General features: G+C 40.3%; 2 protein-coding genes across 9 annotated transcripts in view; one reads left to right on the forward strand and one right to left on the reverse strand.

Annotated features, from left to right (window-relative positions):
* Positions 1-216: 216 nt before the first annotated feature.
* Positions 217-22938, forward strand: SLC17A4 (solute carrier family 17 member 4). The gene is made up of 11 exons (XM_036867726.1): positions 217-307; positions 7198-7403; positions 10238-10471; positions 10554-10641; positions 11083-11169; positions 13510-13628; positions 13740-13901; positions 20119-20251; positions 20342-20489; positions 21327-21417; positions 22763-22938. Exons 1-11 carry the CDS (start codon positions 217-219, stop codon positions 22907-22909), a joined length of 1506 nt encoding a protein of 501 aa, XP_036723621.1. The 3' UTR covers positions 22910-22938.
* The window catches only part of SLC17A1 (solute carrier family 17 member 1), a 74287-nt gene continuing 70855 nt past the window's right edge, over positions 20768-24199 (reverse strand). For 7 of the 8 annotated variants that reach the window (XR_005021703.1, XM_036867721.1, XM_036867724.1 and 4 more), the window contains one exon: positions 20768-21017. The gene's annotated coding sequence lies outside the window, so the exon portion shown is untranslated. Of the gene's footprint in view, positions 21030-24199 lie in introns of all 8 variants that reach the window. The other variant, XM_036867720.1, reaches the window with a different exon arrangement.

Here is a 24199-nt window from a genome sequence, read left to right on the forward strand (position 1 = left end):
TTCCCAAGGCCAAACATTTGGATAGTGATAGAATCTGGACAACAAATCATGTCTCCTGAACCCTAATCTAGCACTTTTTCCACCAAATATTTCCTCCTAATTCTTAGAAGAACTGGGGCCATGCCATGTATGATATAGGACACCTCTTTCTGTATTTGCTTTTGCATTCTTTTATTTCAGTAGGTAAACACCAGTGTCTGGGAGAAGAGAACCAAAATGTTTACTACAGTAGAAGCTGAAGCCACAGTGGGAGGTATTGTCAATGATGGTACTTTAAACACAGCTCAAGTTCAAACCTTCAAGAAAGGTAAAATCATGTACTGGGGTGCGGATAAAACCGGGATCTATATCACCCTTTGGTGATGCACAGCATCTTCTTGCTACCATCAATTGCCAAGAATTTTATATAGCTGTAAAGCCTTTTTTACTGAGAATTACTTCATTTCTTGCGAGAAACCTTGAAGGTATATAGGACAGGTAGGTATCAAGACGTTAGTTAGAGATAAAGAAAAAAATTCAGAGCAGATGCTAAGTAGAAAATATGGAAACCAATCTTGGCTTTTCTGATTCTAAGTCCAGGGAGCACCCCCATTTGATCTTTCGGCTCATATCGGATCCAGACCTACCTCAAGGAGAACAGGCTTTTTCTTTACACCATACCACAGAAGTCACGTTTCCTCCTTCCTCTCAGTTATGTTACAACTTAGTGCTTTTCAATAATATGTCAGAAGGGAAACTGTTGAACACCTTATTTTACTCTAAACTCTTGATGACTTAATAACTATTTTATTCATTAATTCTCTTAAGATATAGGCTTTTCATAAGATAATGCCTTTAAAAATTAAAACATTAACCAAGATGGAATGCTTTGCAAGACTCAACATTTTAGCCAGTATGTCTGCTGGGAAATGAACATGCCTTAAAGAAAAGAGGATTCTCCTAATCTTATCTATCAAAGAAGAAATCAGGAGACGTGCATTCTAATACTCACCCTACAATAAACTACCATTTGGCATGGAATGAATACTGTTCCATTGCCTCAGCTTCCTCATCCATAAAATGGAAGGGTTTGTAATCTCTAAGATTCCATCCATTTCTAAATATTTAGGAGCCTATTGGACTATATACCATTGGTCAAATTCTCCTATCCTAACCTAACTCTTTCTCTCTAAAAATCAGTAATACAGAGAACTTACATATAAACATTTTCCATGGCACAATATAGCATGTTGGGTAAGAGTATGGATTAAGATGCCAGACTGCCTGTGTTTGCAATCCTGATTTCGCAATTTATGAGCTGTGTGACTTTAGGCAAGTTACTTAAGCTTTCTGTGTCTCAGTTTCCTAATTTGTAAAAATGAGACACTAACAATAGTACTTATCTCATAGGATTTCCATGAGGATTAAATTAGTTATAGTATGTGAACCACTTAGGACAATGCCGGGCACGTAGTAAGCACTACATAAACTTAGCTATCATTATCACCTCTCACACAGGTTTCCCTCCTCAGCCCACTTTTCAGCAGTCATTGGAACTCTCCGTCATAATTTGTCTAAAAGTGGGACTCAATGTGGTCTTTCTAGTTTCTTCCACAGTCTTCTAGGGCATCCACCCAACCATGCTGCTTAGTCCCCTGGTGACCACCCCTCGACCCCAGTCTGTTATCACAAATGGCATTATGCTAATAATATTAATCCTTTTTTGGCTAAATCTCATCCTACCTGATAAGGCAGACCCTCAACTACCTCTTAAAGTCCCACCTGGTTATTCTGTTGAGTGTCCAAGTATTTCTCATAAGTGCTTATGAATAAACCCTGCTGGCTGCTTCGTCAGTTGGTGTCCAACATCAATTTTCCTCTCATCTCTCGTTCTAGCCCATACTCACTGGGCATTGCTGGGTCCTCTGTATCACACCCTTAGGACCCTGCTGGGGCTTTCTCCCAGTACTGGACCCCCAAAGACTACTGATATATTTACTGGGCATGACTGTGATTCTAAGACACTCACAAAATCAAATCCAGGTGTTCCATGGCACGTGGGGAAATGCCCCCTCCCCCATTATATGTCACATCTGACCACATGGCCACAGAACAGAGTTGCTTATGCTCCTGTATCCCTAGAGACCCCGGGTGAAAAAAGCTGGACCTTCAGTTTCCCCCAGAAGGTCAGTGATTTCTCTCTATCAGGCTCAGTTAAGGGTTCATGGGGCAGGGTAGGGACAGATATCATCTTGACCTTCCTATCCCTTTTCTCCCAGGGTCCCTTGAGCTTCTGCCTGGGTTCAGTCAAATAAATGGAAGCCACTTTATAATTCCAGAAAAAAAGAGGTTTAATATAGGGGATGGAAATAGTCCACAGACTTTGGGAGACTGGGGAAGCAAAAGTCAAGTTAGTCACTTTCAGGAAATCCTGAAGTATAGGATGGATGGGAAACCACTAGCGATCCTGTGTAGCACATAGTAGGCACTTTTCAGGAGGATTCACACAAGGCCCAGGCAAAAACCCCACATCTACCATCACCGATTCTCATATTCCTGCCTGTAGCGGCCGCCGCGGCACAGTGGCTTCTCACTGTGTTCAGCCTTCCAAACCCCGCCCGAATGCCCTCATTATTGGAACCCTGTTTGCGTGTAGGTTGAGGATTGTACTTTCCAAGTACTTGTCTGTTACTGTGAAGAACTGAGAAGGGTAGAGATAGCAGTGAGAATTAATAAACAATATTGGGCACCGCTTCCTTGCTCCCTATCAAAAGCCTGCACGGAGGTACATACACCCTGGCCTATGTTAGGAATGTCACCTAAAGACGAATCTGCAATAATATTCCTTTCTGAAAGTCACAGAAACCAATAAAACAAGCACAACAGTTTGAGAAATATTAAAACTTGGGAATTATTCCTACCACACACTACAAACTCTAAGGCTTGTTGATAGATTTAATACAATTTGGATGAATTGAGAGGATGCCAAGAGCAGACAAAACTCTCATCCTTGGAGCATGGCCCAATGTTATAGGAAGAAAGGGGAGGGCACGGGGAAGCCCCAGCTCATGCTCCCAGCTTAGAGCGGCAGTGTCTTGAGGCTGGTGGACCACAGGCAAGGTGAGGTCTTCAGTGCTAGGATATGGTGGGTGAAGCTTCTCTGTGCCCACATCCTGATGTTTTCCTCTCGACAGCTCACCAGTCTTTCTAAACATCTGCCGCTTAGCATCTTGGGGCCAGTGCAACAGAGCAGAGGAAAACATGCATGACTGCAGAAATTAACTTGGAAATTTGGGGGATGTCATTGCAGAATTAAAGTGGAAGAATAGCTAGTTTCCCTTGTATTGGTGAAAGAGTTCCAAGATGCCATCCTCCCACCAGCTGCCTCTTGCCCACACACATACACACTGTTACCAGCACATGACAACAGGACTTCAACCAGCCAAGGTGGCCCACTGCAAAGGTTACAACACATGGGAACAAAGTCACACACGCTTGGCTTTTACAGTCCAAGACTGGGGGTGTGGGTAGGACCCACAAGGGACCTATGTAAATACTTCAGCACAAAAAAAGGGAAACAAATACGTTAAATAAAAGAGAGATCATTGCATAACGAGGGCATGCCTATGAGGCACTGTTCTAAGCACTTTGTATGGATTAATTCATTGAATCCTCACAACAGTCCTTCAAGGAAGGTACTACCAGCATCATCTCCACTTTACAGGAGCAAGAACTCAAGCACAGAGGGACTGAGTAACTCATTGAAGTCATCTAGGCACAAACAGGTGCTATCTGATTCAAACCAGAGTGGTCTGATTATTAACCATTATATTATAGTGCTGTGCTTATTTTATCCGGGGAAATTGAAGAATATTTTCATTTCCGATTTCTCCAAGTTCTCAAGACTAATAATAATTAAAAAAGCTTAGAGTGTATGAAGTGAATCAACAGGAAAATATGAAAGAAGATGAGAAAGAAAACTAAAGAGGAAAAAATGTCACTTCAAAATTAAAACAGAATTAGTAGTAGCAAGGAAAGAAATTATCACTATACAAAATCAAATCAGCAATGCAGAGCTGAGGCTTGACTCAGTCATGGAAAAAGCAGAGGGGTAGTAAGGCCATGGATCAAAAGATAATGGATGTGAAGAAGGGAAGAAAACAAAGATCATACAAAAATAAATAAAAGCAACTTAATTAAGCATCAGTTTGCTGAGTTTACAACTCCAAGGAAAGTATGTGTAAAAACAAAGTAGACAACTCAAATGTAGAAAAAATGTAAAATCAAATCATGAAGGGAATTGAAATGGAAAAAATATATAAGAGCTGATTCCTTGGTAAAGAAGATTCCATTCACAGCAATAAAACAAACAATTCACTATTCAGATTGATCAAAGAGATTAAACACAAGCAATCATGGGGAAAAGGGAGACAGAAGCATTTAAAATGTATAAGGTACTAATTATGGGGAAATAGATACAGTACATGATTTTCTATGAAACTATAAGTTTGAATTGAGAAAAATTGTACATGTCAAAAAAACTGTGTAATAAGGTGAGAAAGTTGTCCAAAAGTTATCCCTTTTAACAAAACAAATGAATTGTGTCCTGGTAGATTCACTAGAAAAATTCTATGAGATTTTTAAGGAGCAGAAAATGCTTATGTTTCCTATGCAGGAGAAATCCAAATAATTTATATAGATACCCACCTTAAGAAGGTGAAATATAGCTTCTCACTCCTTAAGTGTGGACTGTGCATGTGACTTCTTTCAGAGCCCAGCATGAAAAGGGTGAAAAAAAGAGTAACTTCACAGTTAAGAAACCTAGCAAATACTATCTCAAGCCAGGTGATCAAGGTTAATATCAGCAGTGATAGATCACATTGATAGCATGTATCCTTGATATGATGTGATGAGAATGGCAGTTTACCCCTATGGTCAACCTCTCAAAAACACATTATCTCAGTCTAATCATGAGAAAAACGTCAGACGAATCCCAGTCGAAGGATACACTACAAAATATGTGACTGATACTCTTCAAAATTGTCAAAGTCATCAAAAACAAGGAAAGGCTGAGAAACTGTCACAGCCAAAAGGATCCCAAGGAGATGTGACGATTAAACATACTATGGTATCCTGAATGGTATTCTGGGACAGAAAAAAATATATTAGGTGAAAAGTAAGAAGTCTGAATGAAGAATCGGCTTTAGCTAATAATAATACATTAATGTAGGTTCATTAATTGTGACAAATGTGCCATACTAATATAAGATGTTAATAATAGGGGAAACTGGGTGTGACGTATACAGGAACTCAGTAATTCTGTAAGTCTAAAACTGTTCTAAAACAAAAATGTATTAAGAAAAAAGAAAATGATTATGTACCTAAAATACTTCAGATCACAGACTGAAATGGAAAGCTTAAAACTTCCTTTCTTTACAAAGCTAGCATGGCAAAAAATCACATACACATACACACACACATTCACAAACTACAAATTAAGCTCAATTATATATGTTAATGTAAAATTCTAGCTAAAATATTAGCAAAATAAATCATGTGTTTTCATTAAAACAGTCTATTAAGAAGAGATCATTCCAAGAATATAAGGCTAGTCAAATATTATTAATAATAACTATGATGAACTTACATAAACTTATTCAAATTTCATCACAGCACCTTGAGGCTCTATTATTAACCCCATTTTACAGGTGAAATACTGAAGCCACAGAGAGTTAAGTCACTTGCCCAAGAACACACAGCTGTAAAGAGAGCAGATCCAGGAGTCTGGTTCTATGATTAAAATACATTTGATCAAACTCATTACATTCCCATAAAAATAAAAAATCAAAATGAGATAGCTTAATGCCATAAAAGTACAAGAGCCACCAACACCAGCAACATACCTAATGGTGTAATGTGAGAAGTATTCCCAGTAGATTCAGATATGGCAGGAGTGCCCACTCTCTCCGTTCCTATTTACCATTGTTTAGAAACTGCCAGTGAATAAAATTACCCAAGAGAATAGAGTACATGTTACAAACGGCAAAAAGAATCACCTATTTTTTCCATTATTTGCACATAACGTGTGTATGTGTTTAATTTTCTTGTCTAAACCTAAGGGGGAAAAACAAGATGAAAATGATAGGGAAAAAGACACAGTTATGGAACCAACAAAAAGTACTTTAAAAACCTGTGTGTGACTTAACTGAAGATAATTATAAAATTCCACCCTGGGACAGAGAAAAAGACTTGAATACATGGGGAGCCATCCCTGTTCTTGGCTGAGAGAAGGCAATACTATAAATATGGCAATCCCTCTTAATTTAATCTGCCATATCAATATGATATTGATCAAAATTCTAGTGTAAATTTTGTGGATGGGGAGGGGAGAGTCAACTAAATGTTCCCAGAATTAAACCAACGGTAGGGATCTGTCAATTCCTGGAACTTAACAAGAATATTGCTACACACGAGGGAACAGTGCTGGCCACTCCAGCTATGTTTGCTCCCTTGCAGGAGCCAGGAAACGGGGCGCCCACATGCCTTGAGGACAGTGACCACACATTATACCTCTGAGATTTCTCTCCAGGGATAATCAATCAATCCTGCCAGCTGTTGTCAAACTAATCTATCAGGACTCAGCCCCAGGGATAACCCCAGAGTTCCCATGGATCACTAGAAAATTTTTTGCAAGCCTAGATTATAATACCAGGATGATGTTTAAATACTTCTATAGTCTAACCTAACCTTCCTTTCAAACCTCATCTCCTCCCAGCCCCCGAACATATTAATCTGTCATGTTCCTGGTTACATATGGTACCAAAAGCCATCCCAGCTGCCCAAGTGGGGCACTTGGGAATCATTTCCAACAACTTTTCTCTCTTACTATCCATATCCAATCAATCACAGCTTCCGGCTAATTCTTTCTCTAAATTCACTTCTTTCCATTCCTGCTCTCATCAGCTCATCCCAGGACCCTGCCTGGAAAACTCTTTCTTAATGCTTGCTCTGGCCAGTTCTGTGCATTCTTTAAGTCTCTGCTTAAGTAACGCTTCTGAGGGAATTATCCACCTCCTCTATTCCCAGACACCTACAAAGTCACATCTGCTCTCTATTTCTGCTTCACAGACAGACTGCAATCTTCTCCCACTTCCAGACTTAGAAAGGGTGGGAGAAAAGCACCCTGAATGTAAGACTCTCTGTACCCTCTTTTCTTAGGCTTTTGTTCAGTCCGACATGGGCTGGCCCTTATTGTGCATGTCTGTAATTTTTCGATTTCCACCCAACAAATGAACATGAGCATTGCCTTGCCAGCTATGGTGAACAACACAGCTCCACCCAGCCCACCCAGTATCTCCACAGAGAGGCCACCCACTGACTTCCAGGACAACTGGAATGAAACTCTGAATGAATTTAAGGCAGTGGTAAGTCTAATGAGACTCTGGATCCTTTCTTTGGCTCAAATGTTTGGACCTAAAGAGTTATGTACAGTAAGTCCCCTACATACGAGCGAGTTCTGTTCCAAGAGCTCGTTCGTAAGTCCAACAAAGCCTAGGTACCCAACTAACACAATTGGCTCTATGGTACTGTACTGTAATAGGTTTATAATACTTTTTGCACAAATAATACATAACAAACAAAAAATAAAACATTTTTAATCTTACAGTACAATACCTTGAAAAGTACAGTAGCACAGTACAACAGCTGGCATACAGAGGCTGGCATCAAGTGAACAGTCAAGGAGAGTTACTGACTGGAGGAGGGAGAGGAGGTGGGAGATGGTAGAGCTGAAGGATTGTCAGCAAAAGGAGATGGAGGGCAAGCTGCAATTTCACTCATGCCTGACGTTGATGGCACAGGTTCTGGCTCCTTGCTGTATTCAATTCTACTCTATTGAAAAAATGATCCAGGATGTCTGGGTAGTAGCTCTTTTTTTCTCATCAGAGATGACATAGTAGCACCGGATTGCATTCTGAACGGCTGCTGCAACCTTCGTGCACCGTTCTATGTTTGGGTCCTGTGCCTCAAAACTAACAGTGCTTCCTCAAACAAAGAAACCCCCTTGCCGTTTCCTGAATCATGAATCCCTTCGGTTCTACAGTTACTTCTTCTTTCTCTTGTCTCTCTTTGTTCTTTCTCTGGGCCTCCAATTCCACCAGGTCTTCAATAGTAAGCTCCTCGTGTTGCACAGCAAGGATTCAATGAAGTCATCCTCTTGCAGATCTAGCTCCATCTTCTCGCTGAGGGTCACTATGTTGCTGAAGACCTCTTTGGACTCCTCATCCACCTTCTTAAATCCACGAAAATCGTGAACAAACTGCAAGCAAAGGTTCTTCCAAACTCCATTCATGGTGATGGCCGTAACCTCACTCCAAGCAAAGTCAATGTTTTTTATGGCCTTGTAGATGTTATAGTCCTTCCAAAATTGTTGCAAGGTTGTTCCTGATTCATCACTCATCTTTACTAACTGACAAAAAGTGTGACATAAATAATATTTCTTGAAAGTCGCTATAACTTCCTGGTCCATAGATTGGATGGATGCGTGACGTAGTATTCAGTGGCAGATGCACTACTTTGACGTTGGGATGAAAGTCGTCCATGAATGGGGTTGGCATGGAGCATTGTCGAGCAGCAAAGAATGTTGAATGGGACATCCTTTTCCAAGCAATATTTCTCTACCTCTGGGGTAAAGTGGTGGAAAAACCAATCCTGGAAAATAGCCTGTGTAACCCAGGCATTGGGGTTGTTCTTCCACACAACAGGAAGAGAGGCCTTGGCTATGTTTTTAAGGGCTCTTGGGTTCTCTGAATGATAAACTAAGAGAGGCTTGAGCTTCATATAGCCGGAAGCATTGCCACCAAGCAACAGAGTTAACCTGTCCTTTGCTGCTTTATAGCCTGGCATCAATTTTTCCTCCTTGCTGATGTAACTTTGGTCTGGCATCCTCTTCCAGTACAGTCCTGTCTCATCCACATTAAAAACCCCCTCAGGTAAATACACACCTTCATCAATAATTTCTCGAAGCATTTCAGGAAATTCCTGGGCAGTTAATGTATCTGCATTTGCTGCCTTGCCACTTACTTTTACGTTGTGAAGGTTGGCTCTAGCATTGAACCAATGAACCCAGCCATGGCTGGCATTAAAAGATGCGCCCTCTGATTCTTCATCGTGTTTCTTCTTCAAGTATTCATAAAGGCTTTTAGCTTCCTCTTGACTCAGCATTAAGCTGAATGGGACTCAATGCTGATGCTGATCTTGCATTCACATACTGAGCAGTTTCTGCATCTCCTCCATCATTTTTCTATGCTTCTTCGATATTATTGTTGACATCATCAGCACAGCAGACTTCACATGTTCCACGATCTAGTCCTTGTTCTTTAGAATCGTGCTGATGGTTGAATGATTCATGTCATAAGAACGAGTGATGCCTACCTTCTTCTCGCCTCACTCCATTCTGTTAATTATTTTCACTTTTGTTTCCATCATCATCTCTTGGTGCTTCTTAGCAGTACCAGATACATCACCACTGCTTTTACGCTTGCTTCCGCACATCCTGGGCTTGAAGTAAAGATACTGTACTACTGTATTCTATACAGTAAAGTACACAAAAGCACAACCAACTGTAGAGGATACATGCACGTGACAATGTATGCCAGACACGTGAACTAACTTACGTGACTGGACATGCAAATGCACCTTCACGTCTTTGAAAGTTTGCAACTTGAAGGTATGTACGTAGGGGACTTAGTGTATTGAGCATCTACTATGTTCAAGGAACGATATTACACAAGAACATAACACGTATCTGAGATTTTATCCTGACTTAGTGTCTGTAAGTGTGACTGGGGACTAAAATTAGAATGAAGGAAACAGATTTTTATCATTTAGTGGAGGTAAATTCTTCCCTTACAATGATGAAAATCACCACAAAATAAGTTTCACAGATTTATGTCTACTTTCTTCCTTCACATATTTTTTATTACCTTGCCTATGATTCTTTCTTCTTCATAGATTTTCTTTCTTTACAGGCTCTATTTTAATTGGTCAGTTAATTGTGTAGCTGGGGAAACTGTGAAAGGGGAAAGAGTATATTGGGCATATATTTAGGTTTTCTTGATAAAATTGGTAGATTGGAGGAACTGGAGAGAAGTAAAAGGAAAGAGAACTGCCAGTTATTTTCTTGTATCTCAAGTCCTCATGATAAAAATTGTCAACACTCTAGCCAAAGATAAACAGTGAGTTTCTCTTTGTCATCTAGGCTGCTACGTATGACTGGAGTCCTGAAATCCAGGGAATCATCCTTAGCTCACTCAACTATGGCTCATTCTTGGCTCCAATCCCCAGTGGCTATCTGGCTGAAATATTTGGAACCAAGTACTTGGCTGGTGCTGGCATGTTTACTACCTCAGTCCTGACCCTCTTCACTCCACTAGCAGCTGATACTGGAGTGACTTTGCTCATTGTCCTACAGATCATCCAAGGCATTGTCCAGGTACCGAGATGTTTTCTAAGTACGAGTAGAATATAGGTTCCAAAGTGACCTCAGATAGCCAAGAATCAACTTTTTTTTTCAGGTTATGTTATTAACAAGTCAGTATTCAACCTGGGCCAGATGGGCTCCACCAACGGAAAGGAGTCAACTCATCACCATTGCTGTATCAGGTAACTGATAACTTAATTGTCACCTTATGTGAACTGCCCAAGAGTACTCTGCCATGGCCTATCAACAGAAGCCAAACCTTACATCCTAACTACTCTGTCTCCTTGCTCTAAAGCACTACCCTATACTATCTTTCTTGATCATAACCAAATGTTTACTGGACACCAAACATTCTTGCAAATGCTTTTAATTTCCTTTTAGTCTCAGAACAATCTTCCAACTCAGTTATATATAATTACTTCCATTTCACACATAAGGGAATTTGAGACACAAATAGACTAATAACTTGTCCAAAGTCACACAGCTACTGAGGGTAGGAGCAGAATCTGAACCTATGTAGCCTGGGTTGCAACTTAGCTTTGTGATCAAGTCAATCTGCAGGAAGCTCAGAGAGTCCCAAGCCTGACCTTGTCACCCAGAATATCCTCACATCTTCTGTTTAGGGTCAGTGCTGGGCTCCTTCATCATCCTCCTGGTTGGTGGTCACCTCTGCCAGACCATAGGATGGCCTTATGTCTTCTATATCTTTGGTAAGTTTTTGCTTTTCAAATCTCAGAATCTTGTTTTATGACAGAGATTGCTGGGCATGATTTCTGTGATGCAAGTCATTTATGGTTAACCAAATCCTAATAGATATAAATATATAACTAAAGTTGATAATGTTCAGAGCTAATCATGTTGCGAATCTTGCAAATGATATTTAAGTTTCAATATCCTGAGTGTATAGCTAGAATAACCTGATGACTTTAAAGGCATTGTAACATTCCGTCCTGCTTCTAAATTGAACCCACAAAGGATCTCGGACGGATTTCTTTCATAAGATGCTGAAAATGTGGGCTTCCCTGGTGGCGCAGTGGTTGAGAGTCTGCCTGCCAATGCAGGGGATACGGGTTCGAGCCCTGGTCTGCCTGGTCCGGGAAGATCCCACATGCCGCGGAGCAACTGGGCCCGTGAGCCACAACTACTGAGCCTGCGCGTCTGGAGCCTGTGCTCCGCAACAAGAGAGGCCGCGATAGTGAGAGGCCCGCGCACCGCGATGAAGAGTGGCCCCCGCTTGCCACAACTAGAGAAAGCCCTCGCACAGAAACGAAGACCCAACACAGCCATAAATAAATAAATAAATAAATAAATAAATAAATAAATAAAAATTTAAAAACAAAAACAAACAAACAAAAAAAACTAACCACCCCATATTTCAAAAAAAAAAAAAAAAAAAAAAGATGCTGAAAATGTAATCTTGGTAGGATTATATTTTTAATTATGCTATTTATTTAATACATTCTTTTAAATTCTCCTATTATTAATACAACCAGAAAATTGTGGGAACGTGACCTAATCATAGGTAAGATACTGATTGGAGTAGAGAATCTACCAGTAAAGGCTGCAGGACAGAGCAGATCATGTGAGGTTTAGGATTGGACATAATAGACAGAGAGATGCTGTGGAAGTTTCCAAAGATCAGAGTGCTTCAGAGACAATATTCTACTGCTTCGCAATTTTGCCTTTACCCAGCCCTGGGTGGGATCTTCCCAGATGCTTTCAGCTAATGTTTGTGTTTGTCTGATTTTTGAAACATTCTGTGGAATCCCATCTGCAAACCGCCTGATTCCAGTGGGACCAGTAAATCCCACTGGCGTTTTCATTAGAGGATAATACTCTTAGATCCAGGATTCTTATAGCATCAGGCCAATACATCTGCTAGAAAAAAAAAAGTGTATGAAGATTGATTACTATAGCATATCACCTTTCAAAGGGTCTGTCATGGAAACTTCAAAAGGGCAGGTTACAAAATTTTCAAGGAATGAGAGAGGCTTACTGTGCTCCTGGTTTTGAGAAAATGTAAGCAATGTGTATAAAATGAGAACTCACTAAATATTTGTTGAATCAGTGTTAATATCCTCCATCCTCAATGTGCAACAGTACTAATTTTCATATCTCTCACTCCCCACTTGCTTTTAAGTTCCTTGATGACAAAATTATGTCTTTGTATTCTTATATTCTCAAAATCTAGCAAAATGCCTGCTGTATGGTGGCTGTTCTATATTCGTGAAAGACCGTGTAAACAACAAGCTAACAAGTGAAGAGAACTCAAGACTTTAAGATTCTAAAAAGGGAATTTTAAGATGAATCATATTTCCACTCAATACTAATAATGTTGAGTTGTCCAACACTGTAATAATGTGTATATTAGAGAAATTTCTTTGCTGAGGATGAATTTCATTCCATATCCAGAAATTATCTGGGCAATCAGCTGCACATATGTACTGCTGCTAACTCTTAAATGTTAGAGATAGATAAGAAAAGATTTAATGAAGACATAAACTTTGCAGAAACATGACTAGCAGGAGGGATGCTGACTGGTACTTCAACAGTGAGGGCGTTTTCTAGCACATGGGGCAAACACACTGATAACTTTTAACAACAACGTACAGCCTTATTATTGGTGCATTTCAAAACCTCCCCAAACTCAGTGATTTTAAACAACAAATGTTTAGTCTCTTAGTTTTGTGGGACAGCTAGGCAGCTCTGCTCTCTGTGTCTCTCATCTGTCTTGGACAATGGGTGAGCTGGAGCATGTTGTTCCTATACCAATTGATAAGACTCGAGAGGACAAGTGAAAAAATGAAGTGCTTCTTGAAGCCTAGGCTCTGAACTGCCCCATGTCATTGGCAAAAGCAAGTTACATGGCCAAGACCAAAGTCAAGTGGTGAGGAAGTACCCTCCACCTATGATAGGGCTATGCAAGGGATAGATGCAGGAAGGAGTGGAGTATGGGGGCCATTCTGTTAACCACAGGAATCATCTCAGGGCAGAATCAAACTGATAGAACTCCAATCCTGTGCTAAGCAGATTCTCGTTTTTTTTTTTAGGTGGCATTGGCTGCATCTGTTCTTTTCTCTGGTTTGCTCTCATTTATGATGACCCCGTGAATCATCCGTTTATCAGCACTAGCGAAAAGGAATACATCATCTGTTCACTGGCTCAAGAGGTGCACAGGGGAACTCCTCTGCCATTTACCTATGTCTCAGTGGTGAAGAGTTCAGTAGAGCAAAGTTCTGGTCTTTAGATGGAGGGGATATTTATATGTACTTTCTTCCAGGATTCTCCACCAGGCTGGTCTCTTCCCATTAAGGCTATGATCAAATCCCTACCGCTTTGGAGCATTCTCGTCTTTTATTTCAGTGACTACTGGCATTATTTTGTAATCAGGTCATACCTACCAACATACATCAGTTCTGTACTTCAAGCTAACATCAGAGATGTAAGTACGGAGAAAACTCATTCTGCTCTTCTGTTGCTTCATATATAACCTTTCTTTCTCCTATGGTCATGGGCTTAGGCCAAGGACCTTCATGTAGGAAACGCAACCTGATTCACTTGAATTCTGATTCAACTCAATGTGTCCTACTGCTTATTGGGGGCAGAGTAGTATGGCTCTAGGTCAACTTGCCATTCATAGAATATCATATTTTTTAAGGAACTTATGCAGAAATTTAATGTTCAGTCCAATCAACATTTGCAAACAAGACATTCTGCTGGCAGCATAAATAATAAAGCATTAACAAAACAAAGTCTGCCTTCGAGAAAGCTGTGACAGAGAAGCATAAACAACATATGCTGAAAGTAAGACATTAATAGCACATAAAGTCCTAAATAGGACTTATACCAAAAACTTGTGGACAATGTCTTTTTAGAAAAACATTTTATTCAAGTATAACATATAAAAAGAAAAGTGCACATATGTGTACATCTCTCTGACTTTTCAAAAAATGAACAGATGCTCTGATTGGCTGAGAGGAGCCTGTCAATTCCTGCCAGATGAATGTCTCAAAATTGGTGAAGAGTATATCATCTCCTAGCTTATTAGTGACAGTTCACTAGGTCATTGAATTAGTGTTTTATTCTTGTCCTTTGTATTCAAAAAGCAGTTCTCTCATGTTGACTGGGCTCATCTGGTGAAAACACGCTGAGTGGTCAACAGAGAACTGACCTTCTTAGCAGAGGTCAGAGTCTGGGGAGCATGCACGCAAGCAGGCTGGAGGTACTGATATCAGAAAGCCCAAGAATAGAGTAGCTATGGGTCTTCCCAAAGGAGTGGGGTGGGCAGCAGCGGGCAATCGAACCAGAATCCCAGGCCAGGGAATCAGGGACAGGAGGGCCAGACAAGCAGGATGCCAGTGCTGAGATCTAGACATCCTGAGGCTGGCTGTTGGAAGTGATTGATCCCTGGCATGAAGCAGGGTAGGCTCTTTATCCTCAGAGGCCAAGGCTGAGGAAGAGGAGGATGAGGGAATGATTAGCACAAGTTGAGAACAGACAGTAGAGTTTTCCCAGCTTGAGAAGTCAAGAGATCTGGACTCCCATTGCTCTCAGGGTATTTTTCTCAGTAACTCACATTACCTTGATGGCCTTGGTTTACTCATCTGTAAAATAAACATCTCGGACCAGTTGACAGTGAGATCCTTTTCATTGTTTGGGTTACATACAACAAAGAATGGTCTCCTTTCCTTGCATTTTCTTTAATGGCAATTTAATTTAGGAGTTGAATTGATAAAAACAGGGATCAACATTTTAAAAAAATATATAAAAAGGTAAAAGAGTGAAAAATCTTACTCTCATTCCTGTCCCCAATCTGCCCTGTTTTCTCAGCCTTTATTATGTTATGTTCCAATTTTGATGGAAGTTTTTATTATGAATGGATATTAAGTTTTGTCACATGCTTTTTTCTGCATCTATTGAGATGATTATGTGATTTTCATCCTTCCTTTTGTTAATATGATGTCTCACATTGATTGGTTTGTGAACATTGAACCATCCTTGCCTTCCTGGAATAAATCACTTTATCATGGGGGTACGATCCTTTTTATATATTGTTGAATTTGGTTTGCTAATATTTTGTTGAGGATATTTGCTTCTATATTCATCAGAGATATTGGCCTATAATTTTCTTTTTTGTAGTGTCTTTGTCTGATTTTGGTATAGGGTACTGGTGGTCTCATAGAATGAATTTGGGAGTATTCCCCCCTCTCCCATTTTTTGGAATAGTTTGAGAAAGATAGGTATGAGCTCTTCTTTAATTTTTTGTAGAACTCCCCTGTGAAGCCATTTGGTCCTGGACTTTTGTTACTGGGAGTTATTTTTAAAATTATGAATTCAATTTCACTACCAGTGATTGGTCTGTTCAGATTGTCTATTTTTGGTTCAGTTATGTATGTTTCTAGAAATTATCTATTTCTTCTAGGTTGTCCAAATTGTTGGCATATAACTGTTCATAGTATTCTCTTATGATTTTTTTTGTATCTCTGTGGTATTGGGTGGTATTTTTCCTCTTTCATTTCTTATTTTGTTTATTTGGGTCCTCTCTCTTTTCTTCTTGATGATCTTGGCTAAAGGTTTATCAAGTTTGTTTACCGTTTCAGAAAACCAAGTCTTGGTTTCACTGATCTTTTCTATAGCTATTTATTTATTTTTGATCTATGTTTTATTTATTTCCTCTCTGATTTTTATTATTTCCTTCCTTCTGCTGACTTTGGGCTTTTTTCGTTCTCTTTCAAATACCAGATTTTGAGATTTTTCTTGTTTCTTGAGGAAGGCCTATACTGCCATAAACTAACTGCTTTTGCTGCATCCCATAGATTTTGGAGTACTGTGTTTCCATTTTCATTTGTCTCAAGGTATTTCTTATGTCCTCTTTGATGTCTTCATTGACCCTTTTTTTTTTTTTAAGTAGCATGTTCTTTAGTCTCCACATGTTTGTGTTTTTCCCATTTTTCTTCCTGTAATTGATTTCTAGTTTCATACCATTGTGGTTGGAACAAATGCCAGATATAATTGCTATCCTCTTAAGTTTGTTGAAACTTCTTTTGTAACCTGGCATGTGATCCATTCTGGAGAACATTCCATGTGCACTTGAAAAGAATGTGTATTCTGCTGGTTTTGGATGGAATGTCCTGTAAGTCCAACTGGTCTGTTGTGTCATTTAAGACCACTGTTTCCTTATTGATTTTCTGTCTAAATTATCTGTCCATTGATGTAAGTGAGGTATTAAAGTCTCCTACTATTATTGTATCATTGTCAATTTCTCCCTTTATGTCTGTTAATATTTGCTTTATATATTTAGGTGCTCCTATATTAGGTCCATATATGTTAGAAAGTGTTATATATTCTTGTATTGATTCCTTTGTCATTATATAATGCCCTTCTTTGTCTTTTGTTATAAACTTTGTTTTAAAGTCTATATTGTCTGGTATGAGTATTGCTCCCCCCATTTTTTGTCATTTCCATTTGCATGAAATATCTTTTTCCATCCCCTCACTTTCAATCTGTATGTGTTTTTAGCTCTGAAGTGAGTCTTTGTGGGCAGCATACAGATGGGTCTTGTTTTTTAGTCCAATTAGCCACCTTATGTCTTTTGATTAGAGCATTTAGTCCATTGAAATTTTAAGTGATTATTGGTAGGTATGTACTTATTGCTATTTTGTTTCTTGTTTTCTGATTGTTTTTATAGTTCTTTTCTGTTCCTTTATTTTTCTTTTAGTTTATTCCCTTGTGGCTTGATGATTTTTTAAGTGGTATCCTTGTGTTCCTTTCTCTCGTTTTTTTGTATCTATTGTAGGTTTCTAATTTGTGGTTACTATGAGGTTCATGTATATTTACCTATATCTACTTGTTTTAAACTGGTAGTCATTTAAGTTCAAACACATTCTAAAAGATCTACATTTTTTACTCTCCTCCTCCATGTTTTGTGTTTTGATGTCATATTTTACATCTTCATGTTTATCCCTTCACTGTTAATTGTATTTATAGTTGATTTTACAATTTTTTGTCTTTTAATCTTCATGCTAGCCTATTTAAGTGGTTGATCCACAGTCTTTACTGTCTATTTTCTTTTACTAGTGGGATTTTTGCTTTCCTATAGATTCTTACTTCTTGTTGTAGCCTTTTCTTTTCCACTTAGAGATGACCCTTTAACATTTCTTTTTGGGTAGGTTTGGTATTGATTAACTCTTTTAGTTTTTGTTTGTCTGAGAAGTTCTTTATCTCTCCTTCAATTCTAAATGATCATCTTGCTGGGTAGAGTATCCTAGTTGCAGGTTTTTCCTTTTTGGCACTTTAAATATATCATGCCACTACCTCTGGCCTGCAAAATTTCTGCAGAAAAATCAGCTGATAGTCTTATGGGGGTTCTCTTGTATGTGACTGTTGCTGCTTTTAGAATTCTTTTTTTATCTTTAATTTTTCCATGTTAATTATGATATGTCTTGGTGTAGGTCTGTTTAGGTTCATCTTGTTTGGGACCCTCTGTGTTTCCTGTATCTGGATATCTGTTTCTTTCTTCAGGTTTGGGAAGTTTTCAGCCATAATTTTATCAAATACATTTTTGACCTGTCTCTCTCTCTCTCTTCTCTTTCTGGGACTCCTATAGTGCAAATCATGGTTTGCTTAATGTTATCCTAGAGATCTCTTAAACTCTTCTGTTTTTCTTTTTGCAGCTCTGATTGGGTGATTTCCATTATTCTATCTTCCAGATCACATGTGCATTCTTTTGTATCACCTAGTCAGCTGTTAATTCCTTTTACTCTGTTTTTCATTTCAGTTATTGTATTCTTCGGTTCTGGCTGGCTCTTTTTTATGTTTTCTATTTCCTTATTAAATTTATCACTGTGTTCATCTACTCTTTAATTTAGTTAGCATTCTTATTACTAATACTTTGAACTCTTATGTGGTACATTATTTCTGTTTCATTACTTGTTTTTTCAGGGGTTTTCTCTTGTTCTTTCCTTTGAATTAAATTTCTCTATCTTTTCATTTTGCTTAACGTTCTCTGTCTCTATGAAATTAGGTGAAACATTTAGCTATCCTGGACTTGAAGGGGTGTCCTTGTGTGGAAGCATCCCTGTGCAGTCTGTATGTGCCCAGTGTCTTTGGTGGCACAGCTACATCTGACGTTGAGCATAAGTCACTCTTCCCCCATGGTGTGCTGGCAGCTATCACCAGGGTAGGAGGTAGGGCTGGAGGTAGAAGGGCTAGAGCAAGAGCCAGTTGTGAGCCAGGGCTTCTCCTCGGTTTGGTGGCCAACACCATGCTATCAGGGTGGGGGTGGGTCCCACGTTGCTGGGTCAGAAGACCTGAGGGTTGGTCTGATCTGGCTCCATTCCCTCTACGTGTGTGCTCTCTCCCCTCCCAGCACAGGCACACTCACCCAGAGGGGAACAGTGCTGGAGCAAGAGGAGCTGGAGTGGGTGCTTGGTATGGGTTGGAGTGCAAGCTGTGGTAGTGACAGCACTAGTCGGAGTCCTGGACAGCTCCTGATCTTCTGCCTTCATAGGCACCAGCAATGTCCAGATGCTGTGCTAAGTCTGAGCTGTCTCTTTCCCTCACAACTGCATACTCCTCTCAGCCATGGCAGCCCTCTCTCCAGTGTGGAGCTGCACTGGGAGCAAGAGCGGCTGGAGCAGGTGCTCTGCTCAGGCTGGGGTGTGTGTTAGGCAGTGGTGGGAAACCAGCCAGAGTCCCTATCAGTTTCAATCTGCTTCCTCTGCCTTTTTCTGGGGAGTAAGCCAGTGTGTGCATGCTCTTCATGAGCGGAGTCTTGGTTTTTTATAGTCCTGCTATCAATCCCACAGTTTTTTGAATCAGCTAAGGGGACTTGTCCTCCTGGTGCCAGATCCTAGGGCGTAGTGCTCAGTGGTTCTCACCACTCACTCCCCAGGGAGGATCTCTGAGCCTGTGTAATTCCCCCTCCTCTTCTGTGTACCCTCCCAGGGGTGTAGGTCCTGATCTGATCACTTCTCTCCCTTCCTACCCAATTACATGTGAAACTTTCTTACAGACTTGGTTGTATAAGAGTCTTTCTGCCAGTCTCCAGTTTGTTTTCAGTGAGAATTGCTCCACATGTAGATGTATTTTTGATGTTTCATGGGGGGAGGTGAGCTCCACGTCCTCTTACTCCACTATCTTGATCTATCTCCTCTATAAACTTTTATATTTATTATCAAATTGCCCTCCATTGGGCATTGATAATATTTGGAAGTGCCTGATTCCCCCCGGCATCACCACAGATCATGTCAAAAAACTGTTGCACTTTTGCCAGTTTGATAAAATTGTATCTCACAGTAGTTTTACTATTATGAGGGTGGATACCTTTTAATATGCTTAGAAATCACTTATTTTTCTTTTTTGTAAATGATCCATTCATATCCTTTGACTATTTTTCTACTGGCTCTTGTTCTTTTTAATATCTATTTCTACATGATCCTTATATATGAAGACAGCATTGGTCCATTTTTTTTCCAAATTGAACTGTGTGCATATTTTTCCTCAGGCACTAAAATTATATTGGCTCATTCCAGAAATACATATTAAAGGTGATGTGTAAATAAAAGAAAAGCTATAGGTGTGGACAATTCACCCAGGGATCAATCTGTGTCATGGTGGGTGTAGTGAAGCATGCACCTCACCTCAGCTCTGGTTCTCAGAGTGGGATGCTGTCAGCCCTGCCGTTTGTTTCTGCCGGTATCTGCATTGTCCCTGGAGGTCTACTGGCAGATTTTCTCCTCTCCAGAAAAATCCTCAGACTCAATACCATCAGGAAAGTCTTCACTGCCATAGGTAAGAACCAAGGTAGACATGGGGTGGGGGGTGGATGTGGGATGCTCAGGGCAGCTTCCTATTCACTCTGTGTTTGTTCTCCTGCCCCAGGGGTTCTCCTCCCATGTGCGTTCTTCGTGTCCCTTTTCTGGGTCAGATCCAGCTTCAGTGCCACCATGGCCTTCTTGATACGGTCTTCTGCCACCAAAAGCCTCAGCCAATCAGGAGCCCTTGTCAACTTCATGGATATTGCTCCTCGGTAGGGACCTGTGATCATCCCTAAACATGCTCTTACACATGAGTAAAATGTGACACATGCAATGGGTCACAGGAAATTTCAGCACCAGCCGTACATCCAAATAATTCCTGGAAGGGACCCAAAGCTAGCCAACCTCTGTGAACTTAGTTTTTCCAGATGAAGACAGGAGAAGTCAGTGGCCACACTCACAGTTCAACTGTGGGAGACTCACACCAATTTCTTTCTGTTGGAGAATGCAGCAGTTACACAGGGCTGGATCACTGAAAGGACTCGTAAACTTCAGAGGGCGTGCTCATGTAAGGCTTTAATAAAGGTAGAGGATACAGGATAGCAGGAGAAACATTCACCTCTGATATAGGTAAATATCAGATGACTGAGACTTCCAAATATAGCTCCCAGGGACCATCCATGGACCGTTCACAGTCAATAGGACACACTTCATCTTCAGGTAATGAACCACCAAATTACATGGGAGATACCTTGGTCTCAGGGAAGCCCATGTCTCATCCAATGGGAGGTCTTTTATACCTAAAAACAAGGCTGAAAGATCAGGCTCCATAGCAGAAGACAAGAGAACATATAAACCAGCTGCCAATCATCAATCTGTACATTTTGTATAATGAATGTTTACAAGTTAGTGCAGGTTACCCCTTGGAAATCCCAGATCCTAGAACTGGATTATACTGATCACTAGTCAGTACATTTCATTCAGGTTTGACTAAGGGTCAGCACAGCTCCAGCAATCCCCAGAGATAATCATAGAGTTGCAACAGATCAGCTGAGATTAACCCTTTGCTTACAGAGGAATATTGTTTTCTCACACTTTCTCTCTCGCAGGTACAGTGCCTTACTCAGGGGACTGTCACAAATCTTTTCTTACATAGCGGGAGCCATCTCTCCCACAGTTGCCGGATTTTTTGTCAGTCAGGTAAGGTCAAATGTTCTGATGATTATGATATTCACAAGAGTCATCTCAAAAGATCATCCAGCCTCTCATTCTGACCCTAGGCTCAGCTCATGCAGAAAAATTACCACATGTTCCGGGTATGGAGTGAAGGAGAATGCTCCACTGTATGAGTTTATGCTTTATGAGTTCTTAGAATGAGTTTCTCATGCTAATCATCACATTTTCTAGCAATAATCATGGCCTTTCTTGTGAAGTATAGAATGGCCAACCATTCTGATTGGCTGGGGCTGAGGGGTTTCCTGGGATGTGGGACTTTCAACACTAAAACCTTGAAAGTTCCAGGCAATCTGGAAAGAGTTGGTCACCCTATGTAGAAACCCAACAAATATTTATAGAACAAATGAACGAGATGCTGAGTGGATGAGTGAATGACAGAGCGAAGGAGCAACCTGTACATTACATGTATGCTCATCAGTGGTTAGTACAGAAATTCCTCTGCCCAGTATTGCTTACATAGTGTTTTTACATTCATACAGCCTTCCATCCTGGGAGATGCATTTAAAGTTGTCAGAATAAACAAATTCATCTGATGACAATTTCATAAGGATCAGACTGATACAGACTTTACGGGAAGAAACATGCATATGACATTCACACGACTATCATTCTTTAAGTTTCCTGTGGTTTCCACCAGTAAGCCAGGAAAATGAATGGAGAATAACAAAGAAAGGGTATTCTTTTTGACACCAAGTCCTTGTTTTTTGAAGCTTCAGTTCTCTTCCAGCCACTGACTAACACACTGTTTAAAATGGAAATTCTCAAACTGCTCTTGTTTCCCTTATTACTCACTCACTCATTTACCTCTTCATTCATTCGACATATATGCACTGAACATTAGCATGTGCCATGCACTGTTTAAGTGAATAAAACAAACAGAAGTCCCTGCCCTTGTGAAGTCGGTAGGAAAGAAACAGATAGAAAACTAACACACTAAACGAAAACATGGTATAGTGAATGGTGGTAAGCGCTAAGAAAAGAGTAGGGCAGGAGAGGAGAATAGGGCACGTAAGAGGGAGTGGGATTTCAGTTTTAAGTAGGGTGGTTGAGGAAGTCTCATTGAAAAAGTAATATTTATGGGAAGCAAGTACATGGGCGAGACAAATGACCACTTGAGGGGAGGAATATTCCAGCAGAGGGAAAGACCAGGGCACCGGAAATGTACCTGCATATTCTAAGAACAACCAGGAACATATAATGCGGGGCAGAATTGGGGATGAGGGCAGTAGAACATGGTGCCAAAGCCTTTCTGAACCAGGAGGGACAAGATCTAGGAGACTGTTAATAACTTGTAGTTTCCTGCCTCCAGGACTCAAAGTTCAGTTGGAGGAATGTCTTCTTGCTTTCAGCTGCTGTGAACATAGCAGGCCTGTTTTTCTACCTCATCTTCGGCCAAGCAGAGGTGCAGGACTGGGCTAAAGGTAGATGTGCACCCTCTTCTGAGCAAACCGAGTGACGAATTAGATGCCGGTGCTTAGTTGTTCACTGTTTGCCCTCGTGGACATTCCCCTGGCTTACAGTTCTACCCCAAAATGCGCTGTCCTTAAAGTACAGAAATCTCAGATTTTCCACTGGTCCATACACCTAGGACATGGAGGAGTGAGAGTTGCAAATTATGGAAAGACTTTCATAAAGTCTTAGAATAAAATTTTATCTTCTTGTGCTTGTTTTCGGTTTATTTAACAATCATTTATAAGGCAACTAATGCAGAGTGGAAGACAAATAAACCCAAATTTAAAATTCAGATGTGTTGTTACAAACAATACATGGACAAAAGAGATGCCCACAGGGTGTGCGTGGTGGCAGGGGGTGGGGGCGGGGACTGGCCTCCCAGGAATCTCCATGCCATCTTCTTCCTTGGGCTGGTGACTGCCCCTCAGTCCCAGCTTGTGTGCTGGCCCCTCTCCCCCTCAATAAGGAGTTCAGTCCCAGGCTCTCCTAGTGCTCTGTTTTACACTAAGTTTTGTAGAGAAAGAAAAAAAGCACACATAAATGTCACTGAGTCCTGATACCCAGTGGATATAAGAAAGCTTTACAACAGTTTGAAGGAATAGTCTGGCTTAGTATATTTTTTCAAGTTGTTTTCTTTGTCCCAATTAGTTTATCCTAGGCATTTGTTACACTTCTCATCTCTTGACATAAAAATGGTGCAATTTTATCCTCCTTACTCGTTCCTACTCCCAAAAGTCTCTGAGTAAGAGGTCTGAACAATTCCAATATCTTGCTAGGTCCAAGCACGTGGTATGAAACCATCCACCATTTGCTCTATACCTATGCTGTATCCTGAAAATAAAAACACTGCACACTCCTGGGGTTTGGGACTCAGGTAGTTTGATATTGCTGCTCTCCCTAATAGGAATACATTTTATCCACAGCATTCACAAGGCACACTTTTTGTACTTGACCAAATTCCCATTCTTTGTAACTATTTGTTACTAAGAAAATGAAAATGAAACTTCTTTTTGTGATCCTCCACCAACCACACACTCTGGTCCTGCTCAGAAGCATTCCCAGTCCTTTCAAAGAACAAGCTACCAAAACCTGTGGCAATTGGGACAGTGCTATATGGAAAACTGGACTGAAACCTAGCTTCACCTGGTTAGCAGGTGTCCAGATCAACTCATCTGATATAATGTTCTCCAAAACCCAAAAAGGGGAAGTGGCCAAGGTGCTTAATTTGGGTATCAGTACGGGAGCCTATCTGGGGCAATGATGAGGAAGGCACACTAAAACATGCCATTCATAC

This window comes from Balaenoptera musculus, chromosome 11 (genome assembly GCF_009873245.2).
Source record: "Balaenoptera musculus isolate JJ_BM4_2016_0621 chromosome 11, mBalMus1.pri.v3, whole genome shotgun sequence".
Classification (NCBI taxonomy): Eukaryota; Metazoa; Chordata; class Mammalia; order Artiodactyla; family Balaenopteridae; genus Balaenoptera; species Balaenoptera musculus.

What these genes read in the sequence shown, in the direction of transcription:
- SLC17A4 (XM_036867726.1), top strand. Translation starts at nt 217, where the DNA reads ATGTTTACTACAGTAGAAGCTGAAGCCACAGTGGGAGGTATTGTCAAT. An exon ending in TCTGTTCACTGGCTCAAGAG is followed by an intron (nt 13,629 to 13,739) that starts GTGCACAGGGGA and finishes ACTTTCTTCCAG; the next exon opens with GATTCTCCACCAGGCTGGTC. An exon ending in TTCATGGATATTGCTCCTCG is followed by an intron (nt 20,490 to 21,326) that starts GTAGGGACCTGT and finishes TCTCTCTCGCAG; the next exon opens with GTACAGTGCCTTACTCAGGG.